The 15,634-nt window shown below is 37.8% G+C and overlaps 1 protein-coding gene across 1 annotated transcript in view; it reads right to left on the bottom strand.

The window, feature by feature from the left end:
- The window catches only part of ICA1L (islet cell autoantigen 1 like), a 55,985-nt gene that overhangs the window by 12,868 nt on the left and 27,483 nt on the right, over positions 1 to 15,634 (bottom strand). Inside the window, exons 4-9 of the mRNA XM_018060761.1 lie at positions 14,100 to 14,223; positions 12,745 to 12,943; positions 9,768 to 9,893; positions 8,314 to 8,412; positions 7,018 to 7,103; positions 5,136 to 5,179 (exon numbers count right to left, since the gene is read on the bottom strand). Coding sequence (XP_017916250.1) covers positions 5,136 to 5,179; positions 7,018 to 7,103; positions 8,314 to 8,412; positions 9,768 to 9,893; positions 12,745 to 12,943; positions 14,100 to 14,223 — 678 coding nt within the window. The remainder of the gene's footprint in view (positions 1 to 5,135; positions 5,180 to 7,017; positions 7,104 to 8,313; positions 8,413 to 9,767; positions 9,894 to 12,744; positions 12,944 to 14,099; positions 14,224 to 15,634) is intronic.

The following is a 15,634-nucleotide window of genomic DNA, read 5'->3' as shown; positions in this document are numbered from 1 at the left end:
TAGTAGTTTATAATAATTTAAACCCAACTGTTCAGCTGACCAAATCAGATTATAATCCATATATGTAAAATTTAAAGATCTATAGATAAAAATTGCATATGTATAAATATAACAAATAATTTTATAATATCCACAAATATTCAGGTTCTCTGTTATATCCATGCCCTCTTAAAAGTTTTCGCATTCCATGTAATTGGCACAGTGGCTATGGAAAACAATATGGAGGTTCCGCAAAAAAACTAAAAATAGAACTACCATATGATCCAACAATGCCACTTCTGAGTACTTATCCAAAAAAATAAAAACAAAAACACTATTTCAAAATGATATATGACCCCCCATTCACTGCAGCATTATTTACAATAGCCCAGACACTGAAAGAAACCAAGTGTCCATCAATGGGTGAAAAAAGAAAATGTGGTTCATGAACGCAATGGAACATTATTCAGCCATAAAAAGAATAAAATCTTAACATTTATGACAACATGGATGGATACTGAAGGCATTATGCTAAGTGAAATGGGTCAGACAAAGACACATACTGTACCATCTCACTTATAAAGAACAAACGATACCTGAGCTCATAGATTTAGAGAACAGTGGTGGTTGCCAAAGGCTGAGGTGGGGGCACAATGAGTGAAGGAAGTTAAAAAGTACAAACTATCAATTATAAAATAAACAAGTCATGGGGATGTAATGTACAGAATGTTGACTATAGTTACTACTTTGTTACTATTGTTCAGTGGCCAAGTGTCTGAAGGAAGTTAAAAGTACAAACTATCAATTATAAAATAAGTAAGTCATGGGGATGTAATGTACAGAATGTTGATTATAGTTAGTACTTTGTTACTACTGTTCAATAGCCAAGTGTCAGACTCTTTGCAACTCCAAGGACTGCTGCAGATCAGGTTTCCCTGTCCTTCACTATCTCCCTAAGTTTGCTCAGATTCATGTCTGTTGAGTCAGTGATGCTATTTATAACCATCTCATCCTCTGCCACCCTCTTCTTTTGCATAAAATCATACCCAGCACAAGGGTCTTTTCTGATGAGTTGGCTCTTCACATCAGGTGGCCAAAGTATTGGAGCTTCAGTTTCAGCACCAGTCCTTCCAAAGAATATTCAGGATTTATTTCCTTTAGGATTGACTGGTTTGATCTTGCAGTACAAGGTACTCTCAATCAAGAGTCTCCTCCAGCACCACAGTTAGAAAGCATCAGTTCTTTGGTGGTCACCTTCTTTATGGTCCAACTCTCACATCTCTTTGTGACTACTGAAAAAACGATAGCTTTAACAATATGGATCTTTGTCAGCAAAGGGATGTCTTTGCTTTTTAATATGCTATCTAGGTCTGTCACAGCTGTCCTCCCAAGTAGCAAGCATCTTTTAATTTCAAGGCTGCAGTCACTGTGTGCAGTGATTTTGGAGCCCAAGAAAAGAAAATCTGTCACTGCTTCCATTTTTTCCCGCTTCTATTTGCCATGATGTGATGGGACTGGATGCCATGATCTTAGTTTTCTGATGCTGAATTTTAAGCCACCTTTTGCACTCTTCTCTTTCACCCCCATCCAGAGGCTTTTTAGTTCCTCTTCACTTTCTGCCATTAGAGTGGTATCATCTGAGGTTGTTGATCTTTCTCCTGGCAATTTTGATTCCAGCTTGTGCTGCATCCAGCCCGGCATTTTGCATGATGTACTCTGCATATAAGTTAAATAAGCAGGGTGACAATATACAGCCTTGATGTACTCCTTTCCCAATTCTGAACCAATCCTTTATTCCACGTCCGGTTCCAACTCTTGCTTCTTGACCTGCATACAGGTTTCTCCGAGACAGGGAAGGTAGTCTGGTATTCCCATCTCTCTAAGCATTTTCCACACTTTGTTAATATAGACGGTCAAAGGCTTCTGCATAGTCAATGGAGCAGATGTAGGTGTTTTGCTGGAATCCCCTTGCTTTCTCTATGATCCAGTGAATGTTGGAAATTGGGTCTCTTGTTCCTCTTCCTTTTCTAAACCCAGCTTATACAGTTAGTAATCCTTTCAAATACTGCATACTTGAAAGCTGCTAAGAGAATAAATCTTAAAAGTTTCCATCACAAGAAAAAAATGGTAACTGTGTATGAGGATGGATATTAACTAGACTTATTGTGGTGATCATTTTATAATATATACATATAGCGAATCATGTTGTACACCTGAAACTAATATAGTTATATGTCAATTATACCTCAGTATAAGTAACAAGTGTACAACATAGTGATATGCAATTTTTAGGTTATGCTCCACTTATAATCATTATAAAATATTGACTATATTCCCTGTAGTTTATTTTATACATAATTGTTTGTATCTCTTAATCCCTTAGCCCTATTTTGTCCCTCCTCCCCTCCTTGTCCCTGATGGTAACTACTAGTTTTCTCTATATCAGTAATTCTGGGTTTTTTGTTGTTGTTATGTTCAATAGTTTGTTTTAGTTTCTAGAGTCCTCATATAAGCGACATTATATAGTATTCGTCTTTCTCTGACCTATTTCACTTGGTTCATCCATGTTGTTGGAAATAGCAAATTTTCATTCTTTTTTATGACTGAATAGTACTCCTATATGCACACCACATATACTTTCTCTATTTTCATCTGTTGATGGACATTTATTGCTATGAACAATGGGATTCGTGTATCTTTTCCAATTATTGTTTTGGGGACTTTTTTCGGATATATATACTCATGAGTGGAATTGCTTGCTCATATGGTAATTTTATTTTTAGTTTTTGAGAAACCTCTATACTGGTTTTCATTGTGCTTGCACCAATTTACATTCCCACTGGCAGTGTAAGAAGGTTCCCTTTTCTACACATTTTCACAGGTATTTATTATTTGTAGTCTTTGTGGTGACAGCCATTCTGACAAGTGTGAGATAATATCTCATTGTAGTTGTATTTATTTTTAAACAGTTATTTGGCTGTTTCAAGGCCTTAGCTGGTGCACACACGACTGTCAATCTTCACTGCAGCACGTGGAATCTTTAGTTGTTGCATGTGGGGTATAGTTCCCTGACCCAATAGTGAAACCAAGCCCCCTGCATTGGGAGCAGAAAGTCTTAGACGCTGGATCACCAGGGAAGTCCCTCATAGTTTTAATTTGCATTTCTCTGATGATTAATGGTGTTGAGCGTATTTTCATGTTCCGGTTGGCCATCTGTGTGTCTTTGGAAAGATGTATGTTCAGGTCGTCTGCCCATTTTTTAATCAGGTTGTCTTTTTGATCTTAAGTTGTATGAGCTGTTTCTATATTTTGGATAATAATTTCTCATAGGTCATATCACTTGCCAATTTTTGTTCCATTCCACAGGCTGTCTTTTGATTTTGTCAATGGTTTCCTTTGCTGTGTGTGCAAAAACTTTCAAGTTTAATTAGGTCCCATTTGTTTATTTTTGCTTTTATCTCCTTTGATTCAGGAGAAAGATCCAAAAGAAAATTTTGCTATTTAGGTCAACAAGTGTTCTACACAGGTTGTCTAGGAGTTTTGTGGTTTCTAGCCTTACATTTAGGTCTTTAGTCATTTTGAGTTTATTTCTGCCATGTATAGCAACATGGATGGACTTGGATGGTATTATACTAACTGAAATAAGTCAGACAGAGGAAAACAAGTGCTGCATATCATTTATATGTGGAATCTACAAAACAGAATAGACTAATGAATGTAACAAAAAGGAAACAGACTCTCAGATATAGAAAATAAACTAGTGGTTACCAGTGGGGAGGAGGAGGAGGGAAGGGCAACTTTGGGATAGGAGGTTAAAAGATACAAGCTGTTATGTACAAAATAAGCTGTAAGCATATTATATAACAGTTTATATAACAGTATAACACAGGGAATGTAGCCAACAATATCTATAAATGGAGCATAATCTTTAAAAAGTGTGATCTCTCTGTTGTGTATCTATAACATATAATATTACATCAACTGTACTTCAGCAAAAAGGGGATATAACTACTGATACAGCAGGTTTTAAAAGATAAAATAATACTATCAGTGGATGTTGAAACTATAACAGTGCCCATTATATTTCATTTATGTTGGTTAAAAAAATATTCTCTAATTGGATACAGGATTAGGTATGCACAATTAGATAACATTTGGGACATATGTTTGATGGTATGTTAGATATATGAGCTCATGACTATTATAGTTTTTAGTTTCTTTCATCAGTATGGTCTGTATTTACGTGTATGCTTAAAAAATATTGGACACCTACTATGTGCTACATAGTTTATAAATATATCTAGCATCCTGCCAGGTAGGAGTGTATGAGTCATTTTTCTAAAGAGAAATATGAAAAAGGCATAAATGACTCATTTTTTAAAAAATGTTAGCATTCAAATCCAGATTTTTCTGGCTCCAAAGCTACAGTAATTCATATATATGTTGATTGTACATATAATGCATATTTATTTTAAAATAACATACATTTAAATATGAGAATAATTTTTGAAACAATCATACTGCCCTGTGAAATGAACATCTACACTAAAAGCAACTGTCTTTAAGAAGGCCAGAATTCCCTAAAGAAGATACTGGACACTCTAATTATGATTGCCTAAAAGCTAACTCGTTGCCAAGCACAGCCTCCAGTTCCACCTGAGCAGGAAGCCTGGACTGAGACCCTGGGCGGCTGCAGAGCAAATCCTACCACCTGCCCAGGCAGGGAAGCAGGTGAGCAGTCCCACCCAACAGGGGAGCGTGGTCCTTGGCCCACCTGACCAGGCTGCCCTAAAAGTGACCCTGGGGAGCCTCCAAGCCCAGCTTACAGTACGGCCAGCACCACATCCCAAATTAAATATAGTAACTATGTGAGGTGATGGATGTGTTAACTAGTCTAATGGTGAAAATCATTTTGCAATACATACAAGTACCAAATCACCCAATTGTACACCTTAAACTTACAGTGTTACATGTCAATTACCACTCGATAAAGCTGGGGGGAAATGTGAACTCAGGAGTGTTTGTACAGAGACATAAAGCGACTTAACATTTTTTAATTAAATGGATATTGATACAGTCTCTCTGAAAAGGCTGCAACAAGCTGTTTTCACGTTTGTATGTGAGCATTTCACATTTTAATGAATCTACTATCTTACCTGGTTCACTTCCCAAGTTTACTTCCTCATCTGACAAAACTAACCTAAAGTAAAACAGAAAAATGAAAAGATTTTGGTTAAAATACACTGAGGATTCATACTCTACAAACAGTTCTGTGTGGCTTAAAAAAGTTTTTTTTGTTTTAACTGAGGAGGCAGTTGTCTGGTAGATCTCCTAAAATCTGAGACAAATCTTTTCTCGAGCTACAGAGACTGTAAAAATAACCTTTCACCTCTTATTCTTTAAATGCATATATACTGAGTATTGATTGAAGCACCAGGTACCATGTTCAGCATGGTGAGCACTGTGTGAAATACTACACACAGAGAACATCTGTCACCACAGCCATCCAGTATGAAGTTCAGTTTTCAAGCATTAAAAGGCTTTTGCTCAAGAATTCTTAGCAAGAATTCTTGACATGTACACACTGCTGTATTTAAAACAGATAACCAACAAAGATTTACTATTTAAAAAATTAAAAATTTTAAGAAAGAGATTAAAAAAAAAGAGTACTTGGGAACTACAGGGAATGAAGAACTGCAAAAAAAAAATGGAGTACTCTATTTTGAACAAGAAATTGATGGTTACAAAATAAGGCACATTTGGCTAAAACATTCTTGACCAAAACTAATTATGGAAAGTGTTATCATCCATCTGGTATAATAATTTTTAAAAATGAGATAAAGAAAGTTTTATCGTTTTTTTTCCTCGCTGTACCGAGCGGCATGTGGGATCTTAGTTCCCAGACCAGGGATGGAACTCACGCACCCTGCAATGGAAGCACCGAATCTCGGCCACTGCATCGCCAGAAGAGTCCTGAGATACAGAACCATTTTTCATAATTCTTGCGGAATAAACTCGCAACTCTAGTGTTGGGTTTTTTCTTTAATAAGCCTTTAAAGACACTTAAAAGCAATACAGTATTTATTTGCAAATACCACAGAAATAAACCTACAGAACAAATAGATAGTTTGATATGGAATGAAATTTTCAACAATAGTATACATAGATTGTGTTTTAAACATTTTGGACAGAAGAGAGGGTGAGGTGCTTTGGAACCTGTTAGTTAACGTGAAAGGCAGCTTTCTTAATGCTGAAATGTGTAAGGAGATTTTGAATAAAACTTCCATAAAATGTGATAACAAATATAGTTACTAAATTAATAAACAATGTACAATTTAAAGTCTCAATATATGTAACTAAGTTAATACATTTAATTTATATCTATATATTTGATTACTTAATCTATATTCTAAAACATTTGTATATCCAAGGTGGTTAAAAATAAATTGTTTGGATATCCCCCTAGGGAAAAGGGTGAAATGCCTATATTTCAGATCACCTTTCCACTCAACAATACAGTGTTGTCATTGTTTGGGCCTATTTCTGGGATCATCATTATACTCAGTGCAATCTAGTTAAAATGACAATTAAGTGGTGGGTCTGCAAGGAAAACAAAGGTAACATGTAAGTAAAGGGAAACAGGCGACATGAAGGATGAGCACAGCAAGGGCCTCCCTTTCTAGGGAACCAGTCCCAGTCCCCTCTGTGTTGTCTCGGAGGACAAAGTGTCACCAGCTTCCATTGCATAGCTACCAACACCTCTTTCTTTTTCAAGCTGTCCCTTCTGGGATTCACTAGAGACAGACTCTTAGTACAAGACCCAGTCTCCTACACTAAATAACTTGGGGTTATCACCCAACTGTTCTATATTCCTATCACCAACTTTGCCTGCCATGCCAAAACTGGGGCGAGGGGGTAAGTTTCAGAGCAAATGTCTAACGTTAACTGGAAAAATGACATAGAAGTATTCAGTATTTGGTAAACCAGAGAAGAAACAAATACAATGGTATCCAGAACTTCATAGCACGATCTGCTTACCTACTGAGGTTTTCAGAGAGAGAATTGTCTTCTATTCGTTCTTCCTTGTGGTCTTCAGTAAGCTTCATTGGAATGTCTTGTAGTTGCTAAGGATAAGAAATTTAGTGTTAAGTAAGTGGGAGGAATCTTTTTCTCTCTTTGTGCAAACAAAGGTGAGAATAAAAATTCTAAAGAACAATATAAAACAGGAAGAGTTCTGAAGTCAAGAATGGGAGGTGTATGCTGATATAATGTGACCTGAGCCTTGCGTCCTCTGTATCCTGGCTGCCCGTGGCCATGACAGACGCTGTGGACTAGTCAGGGGTCCACCACTCTAAGATACGCCACAGAAGACCTCACTGTGTTGCTAGCCAGCCCTGTGATGCTCTAAACACAACTAAAGATTTTCAACTTCAAGTCTGAGCTGAAATTGGATATGAAAGTTGCCTAAATACACAGTATGTTATCCAGTAAAACATTAACATAGAAAAGTAAAAAACCAAAACACACATATAACAACAACAACAACAAAAAAAAAACTCCGAATCTGTTAGATTGGAAGATGCTATGTCAGGACCTGACTTAAAAATCTACACCAAGCCCCCAGTAACACACGGTTATAGGATATGAACCCATCACAAACATCACATCCAGCTTGGGCAAAGTTAACATTTTCAAGTTCTACTGAAAATAAAGCAGAATGATTAGTTCAAAGGAACTGAAACGTAGCCTACTAGAACGGACGAAATGATTAACACAGTGCATCTCTGCTGGATAAGCCACACACACAGAACGCTGACAGGAAGAGTACGTTTTACATGTAGGTGCTACGGAAAGAGCTGACCTAATTCGGTACTCCTCAGCAGCAGTCACACATACATAATGGCCAAAACTGGCATAATGGTACCATGGATTATGACATAAGTGTAAAAGGAAAGCAAAGAGACTTTAACTCCTAAAATTGTCAGGTAGGTAATGTGGTCATTTTTGAAAACACATGACCACTTTCCATCACCTGTTCCCCTTTCCATTACCTTTCCTTTTTGCATTTAATTTTCTTTTCACTTTTTCTTTTATTCCCCTCTCCCCCACTCTACTAATACCTGACCCACCAGCAGTGCGCCCATGTATTTGTTTAGAGCTGCTGGCAGCATTTGTTATCTGGGAACTTCATAAAAACGACTAGCTGAAAGAGTATAGAGAAATGATTCCCTGTGTTTTGTAAATTTGGAATTAGGCTTAGCAAAAAGCAGTCTCAAAGTTATCGTCCAGATGAAGTGTCATATATCTAAGAAAAGAGCACTGAAAGGGATGTACCTTGAGAGCTACAAAGTCGTATGGATGAAGGCCCATACAGGTCCCATGAATCTGGGACATCATTCGAGCTGTTTTCTCCCAGAATCCAAGCAGTGTTCTCTGCAGAGAAAGAGAAGGTGACACGACAGTCCTGCTTCCTCTCCTCCTTTCAGTGCTGCTTTCCCTCACTATCGCAGACAAACAGTTGTTGTCAAATAACAAGAAGCAGGACCTAAAATCAATGTCCAGGCCTGGGGAACCCGAAAGCTCTGTAAAGAGTGACGCTGCGCAAGGACTGGCACCGTGTCTGCGTGTATGTGCGCCCGTGTGTATACAGCACCGACACCTGACCGGAGCAGCTCGGGAGGAGCTGCAGGCAGGAGAAGGACGCTGGCGGTGAGCACACCTCCGAGGAGCCCAGGAGAAAGTGCTCAAAGCACCAAACATCATATTTGCATCAAGGTGTATGTGTAAACTTTTATGTTGGTAAGCATGTATAAACCTTTATTAATTGGAGTAAAATAATTTGTACCATTAAATTTGGACTTTCATTTAGGGTTCAAGAAAGACTTGTCAAAAAAAAAAAATGTGTTATCAAGCTAACTCAAGTAATTGAACATTTTCCTTGCTGCTTCAAGGTTCCCGTTCAAAGTGAGGCAGTGAGGGAGGAGAATAAAGGAGAGCTGGGCCAACAGCCGCTGTGTTCCCGGCATCATGCTACACAGATGACCACACACTTTTATTTTCAAGCGTCACTTGTCTTGATTCTTAAATTCCACAGAACTGAACTGAACTAGGTAGATTCCTTAAAAGCAGCATTGAATGCCATTTCCTTTAGTTTATTATTATTCTCCTATGCAAGAGTTTATTGTATTTTGCCACTGACTGATAAAATCAGTAACTGTTACCTGTTAATATCTAACTTACTCATTGTATGCTATTTATGTGTGACTTGGAATGAAGTAAGCACAAATGAGACTTCTGAGGTTACAGTGGTATGGAATGGCGATTTGGCAGAACTGAGCATAAGACTTAGAAAACCTAAGTTTTTAAGCCCAACACTACCATTTCCTTTAAGTTTCATTTAATTTTCACTTTCCTCATCCACCAATGGTAGAAAAGTGTTAAACTTGTGGGTCATAGCATCTTTGCTTCAAATGCAACTGTGTGTAGAACTAGTTCAAAGTGGAGCATCCCTGAATGAACCAGGCTGAGAGGCCTTGAATCCTGACCCCTCTCGAGCTCCTAAATGTCTGTCTGTCTCTCCTTCCTAGGAGTAGGTAACCGCTAAGGCCTTTTCCAGTCTAGTATTCTATGATTCTGGATGTCATAACCTTAGTAAGTCAAGTTTAACAAAATCAAAGGAATCTGATCAATTATACAATTTTTTTGCACCCTTTAGACAACTTTTAAAAAGGAATCTCACCACTCATCGTTTTACTGCAAGGACATGCTGACCATGGAGGTGGGTATACCTGGTAGGTAGCGAGTGAATGAGACAGCATATTGCAGCGACTAGCTCCAAGTAAATCCACTTTCTGACAAACATCCATCTTTAACTTGTCAAAAGAAGTTTTGCTGTTTCTCACTTGGATCTGTACCTGCAACCACAAAAATGTAACTTATTAATACTTCTAATATAGAAATAAATGTACCACACAAGTTCATGATACATGTTTTAAGACACATGAAATTGTAACAAAGACGATTCTCCTTCCCTGAAATAGTATTTCATGATTCATCGAAAAGATTTTGGCTATTTTTGCTAAGTGTGGGAGATTCTTTCCACCAGGTATCTTTATGCTGAGAAACTATGTGACGAAAGACAGGAAAAAAAAGTATATAGCTAAGAAGAAAAAACAGATTCCAAGTAAAAAGAAACATCCAAAACTACTGATAGATAATATTTAGCTAAGAAGTAGTAGTAGAATAAATGGAAAGGGGACATAGTTAAAGTGTTGTAAAGCATTAGTAATAGTTCTGAATCATACAGATGTATTTATGAACTTAAATACAGGCTTATATTTCTTACATACAAGGTGAGTCATCTGCCAGTAAGTCATGTGAATATTCAACTTTAAATGTACTCATTCATTCATTCAATGAATACTTAAAAGGTATCTACTATGTGCCAGGCCCTGCTCAAGGAATGGGGATACTGTGGTGAACAATGTCTTCGCCACCATCCCTGAGTGAGGGGGCACAGGAAAAAAAGGAAGTAAATAAATATATAAGATGATCTCAAGTCACAAAGATAGCATATACATGAAACAGAACTGAGAAATGACTTTTGGTAAGATGTCAGAAAGCCACTGGTGAGCTCAATGCATGATGTCTGAACTGGGACAGGAGGACAATGAGAGGATGAGAGGACCATGCTAGGACACTGAGGAGAGCCTGCTAGACCCAGGGAAAAGGAAAGACAAGTTCTAGGTATGGGGGAGGTGTCTCCAGAAAGGGGAGGAATAGGGTAGAGCATATTCCTTCCTTAAGCACAGAAAGTGAGTATGAGAGGTGGCTGCAGAGGGCCCAGGGAACGGAGTGTGCAGGGGTATTTGGGTCTAGATAGGAGGTGTGGATCCTATTCTTTTTGTTTGTTTAATTGAAGTGAAATTCACATAATATGCACTTAACCATTTTAAAACTGTACAATTTAGTGACATCAGTGCACTCACAGTGTTGTGCAAGCACTCCCTTGGATTGTATCTGTCAAGGATTATAAAGGGGATAGAATGACAGGTTGACTGAGGCCATGTGTCCACATACTGCCCATGTCTCTTGGAGAAATCAATGAGGCAAAGCACTTGTAACAGCTAGTAGAAAGATTCCATCTATATTAAATATAAGTATGAATTATTACAGCTACTTTAAATATTTATAAAATGGAGTACATTAAAAAAAATATTTATTTGGCTGCAGTGGGTCTTAGTCATGGCATGAGTGATCCTTTAGTTCAGACATGTGTGATCTTTTAGTTCAGGCACGCAGCATGCAAACTCTTAGTTGGGACATGTGGGATCTACTTCCCTGACTGGGGATGGAACCCAGGCCCCCTGCATTGAGGGCATGGACACTTAGCCCCTGGACCACCAGGGAAGTCCCAGAGTGAGTGAATTTTACTATTTATGTATGGTAAATTCAGGGGATACAATTTATAATAAGTAGATTATTTAGCTTATTTAACTAATATGCAGAGTACATCATGTGAAATGCCAGGCTGGATGAAGCACAAGCTGGAATCAAAATTGCTGGGAGAAATAATCAAGAGCCTCAGATACGCAGATGACACCACCCTTATGGCAGAAAGCGAAGAACAACTAAAGAGCCTCTTGATTCAAAGAGAAGAGTAAAAAAGTTGGCTGAAAACTCAACATTCAGAAAACTAAGATCATGGCATCCAGTCTCATCACTTCATGGCAAATCGATGGGGAAACAATGGAAATAGTGAGAGACTTTATTTTCTTGGGCTCCAAAATCACTGCAGATGGTGACTGCAGCCAGGAAATTAAAAGACACTTGCTCCTTGGAAGAAAAAAAGTTATGACCAACCTAGACAGCATATTAAAAAGCAGAGACATTACTTTACCAACAAAAGCCTGTCTAGTCAAAGCTATGGTTTTTCCAGTAGTTACATATGGATGTGAGAGTTGGACTATAAAGAAAGGTGAGCACTGAAGAATTGATGCTTTTGAATTGTGGTGTTGGAGAAGACTCTTGAGAGTCCCTTAGACTGCAAGGAGATCCAACCAATCCATCCTAAAGGAAATCAGTCCTGAATACTCATTGGAAGGACTGATGCTGAAGCTGAAACTCCAATATTTTGGCTACCTGATGTGAAGAACTGACTCACTGAAAAGACCCTGATGCTGGGAAAGATTGAAGGCAGAAGGAGAAGGGGATGACAGAGGATGAGATGGTTAGTTAGCATCACTGACGTGATGGACATGAGTTTGAGTAGGCTCCGGGAGTTGGTGACGGACAGGGAAGCCTGGCGTGCTGCAGTCCATGGGGTCGCAGAGTCAGAAATGACTGAGCGACTGAACTGACTGAACTGATATGTTCACATATACAGTTGCTTTAAAAGTTTGTGGTCAAACTTATGTATTGTGGCAGAATAAAAATTTGATAACCTTCACTTATAATTAATAATCACTTTACATGTGTTTTTATGTAAGTACCTTCCCTACTTAATGAATGATTTTCCTCCTGCAAACCACTCCTAAAAGCCCGGGTAAGCAACATTTGAAAGGCAGTTGTATCTACTATGCCAAATAGTGGGGGGAGGAAAAAGTGCATGACAACCTTTTATATTTACTTCAACTGGAGATTTCTAAGCAACTTAAGAATTTGTAATATAACACATTTTCCAAAACTAGTCTGATGTTTTTTGCTCTTGATTAAGTTATTCTGTAGAGGTTCAAGAAAATAAATTAAAAGGATGCATTTTCCTACTTTTCGGAACTTTTCGACTTGTTTCAAGGTGTCTGGGTCCAGTTCTTGAGATACGTCTTTCATCCACAGCAGGGCTCCTCTGTATTCTGTGCGAGCCCGCTCCATCCGATTAATTGTCGTCCAGGTATCAGATACCGCCCTTTGACTGAATGTTGCTACTTCTTGCTGAAGTCGAGACAGGGGAGTATACAGGGCCAATCTAATGACAGAGAGGTAAAAATCAGAGGGATGTACATCCCACAAGCAAAATAAAGACAACCATAAAGCAGAATTTGCTATCAAGATGAGTCTAAAAACAGGAAATTATTAAGATGCCTAAGAAAATTAGAAAGCAATAAGGCTCATACAGCTAACTTTGAATTGTTAATAAAAGGTATGTTCATATTTCTTTTTCTTCTTTTAGGGAATACATCATTTTTGCAACATTTTGGGATGTTTACCATGTATAAATAATCTGCCAAGTAAATCTGCCATTTAGAAAAGAATTTCATGAGTAAATGAGATCCTATATTTATAAAGCATGTTCCCATAAGCAGAAAGTTGGGGTTTTTTGAAAAATTGAAGGAAAATCTGGGTGTTAGAAAAGTTGATAAAATGCTAGATGAGCTAATGAGGACAAAATCCATAGCATCTGAGGATGAGAACAAGAAAAAAAAAAGGTTTAAGAAACATAAGTCAAACCCAGTTTCTCTATCTGCTTCTGACTCTGACTTAGTGAATGGAGGGACTTGAATTTCATGTCCCTCAGTTATCTCCTTAAAGATGGACTTTTGCACTAATGTGGTGTTTCAGCATAAAGCCACTTAAGTTATGCAATACCATTTACAGGTCTGATAAAGCCTGTTTTTGTTTTTCTCTAGAAAAAGGAAATATGTTGGCTGAATTCAGTAATTGCAGGGGAGTCTTTGTAACAAGTATCTTTATGCTAAAAAGCTATAAAATAATAAATGTAAAGTATATAATTAAGAAGAAAATATTTCCTCTGCTTAAAAAGACATGTTCCAATGTAGTCATAGATGGTACAGTATCCAAAAAGTGAAAAAAAATATATATACACATACTTAAATTTTAGCCACTGTGTGCCTCTATTTCACTAAACCACTTAACAAACTTAAATACAGGCCTAAAGGCTATTTCCAGGAATTAAGCAACCCATGAATATAAAATTTTAAGTAATGATTTAAGTACAAAATAAGAGTTAGGCATTAAAACAGTTATATACTGCAATATACAATTCTTCTCTTTTAACCTTCCACTGGAATCAAGAGAAACCTTAAAATATTCAAATTTAGCCACATACATCAAAACTGTCATACTGACTATAAAGTTAAAGATGATGCAAAACCATGATAAACCTTTGCTTGGCTGAAGAACAGAGTGCCTTGCCAGTGGCATCCATCATTTTGCCAGCCTGCGTTGTATCCCGTTCTGCTTGGAACTTTAAAAAGAGCCCTAGTTCGTTTTCTTCCTCCGATATAACTAGGGGAAAAATTACAGTATAGTTCATTGTTTCATTTCATCATTTGTTTAAAACACACACATATACAACTAACATTCTAACAGCAGTAATTCTCTCTACTTAACAATTAGGGGCAGGAGGAGAGAGACTTGTTTTTAAAATGTAAATTCCTGGGCTGTTTCCAGAGACTTTGATTTTACAGGTCTGAGGATCTGCCTTTTTTTTTTTTCCCAACAAGAATTCCAGATGGTTCTGATCAGTGACTCCCTAGACCTCACTTTGAGAGAGACTGATCTTTAATGAAAAAAGAAAATTCCAAAAAGATAAAACCACAGATGACACATTTTCAAATGTGCAGAGATGCATATTAGGATCATTAGCACTTACAAAGTATTTGGTTTCCTATTTAAACTTATTCTTGTCTCCCATCCTGGCTTCATCATCTATGCTCAGTATTACAGATTCACAATTGTCCACAATTTGTTGCTAAAACCCTAAAAGTTGTCACATAGTGCAATACTACTCAAAGTGTGGTCCGTGGACCAGTGCCAGGCTAGTCCAGTGGTCTGGTCTGTGAACCATTTGCTACCAGCTTGTGACAAATACTCACACTAAGATCCCATTAAGAAACTTTTACCTGTTTGACTATCTTATATCTATTGACTCTAATCACCAAAAAGTATGCTTATATTTGTGCATGTCTTCTTTAATTTTGTTTTTCTAAAAATTTTTTATTGTATTTTCAAAACTGTCAGCTGACAACAGATTGAAAGTAAAACGATGACCCTTCACCACAAAGTTTTAGAAGTACTGACCCAGTGGAAGATGACTTTTTATCACAATAAGACCAACAGGTGAGGGGAGCCCATAAAGTGTTCAGACTGTGAGCTTAAAGTGAAAAACCTAACAAGTGTCATGCCTCATTCCACTCTGGTTTACTGATGGGAAAACTGAAGTTAAAAACTGAAAGGGAAGTCCCTTGCATCCCTCTGAAGCAGCAGGGGAACTCGGGTTTCTCACTTGCTAGCTGCCCCCTCACTAGTCCTCCCACCAGTGGTGCCTACAAGGAAGTCCCTGGGAGGCATGGCGGTGTTTGGGAGAGGGCGTCTACACATCTGTAGGCTCGTCTGAAAAAAACGTGCTGCTTTGTGAACAGCCTGCCTGATCAAGAGTGGACTGGATCTGAGGATTCTTGTTAATATTCCGATTACTTCAGAGATGTGCCGGTTACACATTTCCTCTGAATCAGAACTTCACAAAATTCATAAAATATACCTCAATGAAAACTACTAAAAAAAATATTAATTTGTACATGATGATCCAGAAAAGCCTCACAAAACATGGACCACCTCCTTATCAAGTATCAACTGAACATTAACCATAACTGAGCCTCATCCTTATCAGTGCAGAAAGGGAAGGAGATGAAGCTGA

Source organism: Capra hircus, chromosome 2 (assembly GCF_001704415.2).
Source record: "Capra hircus breed San Clemente chromosome 2, ASM170441v1, whole genome shotgun sequence".
Lineage (NCBI taxonomy): Eukaryota > Metazoa > Chordata > Mammalia > Artiodactyla > Bovidae > Capra > Capra hircus.
This window is presented reverse-complemented; position numbering and strand designations above follow the sequence as displayed.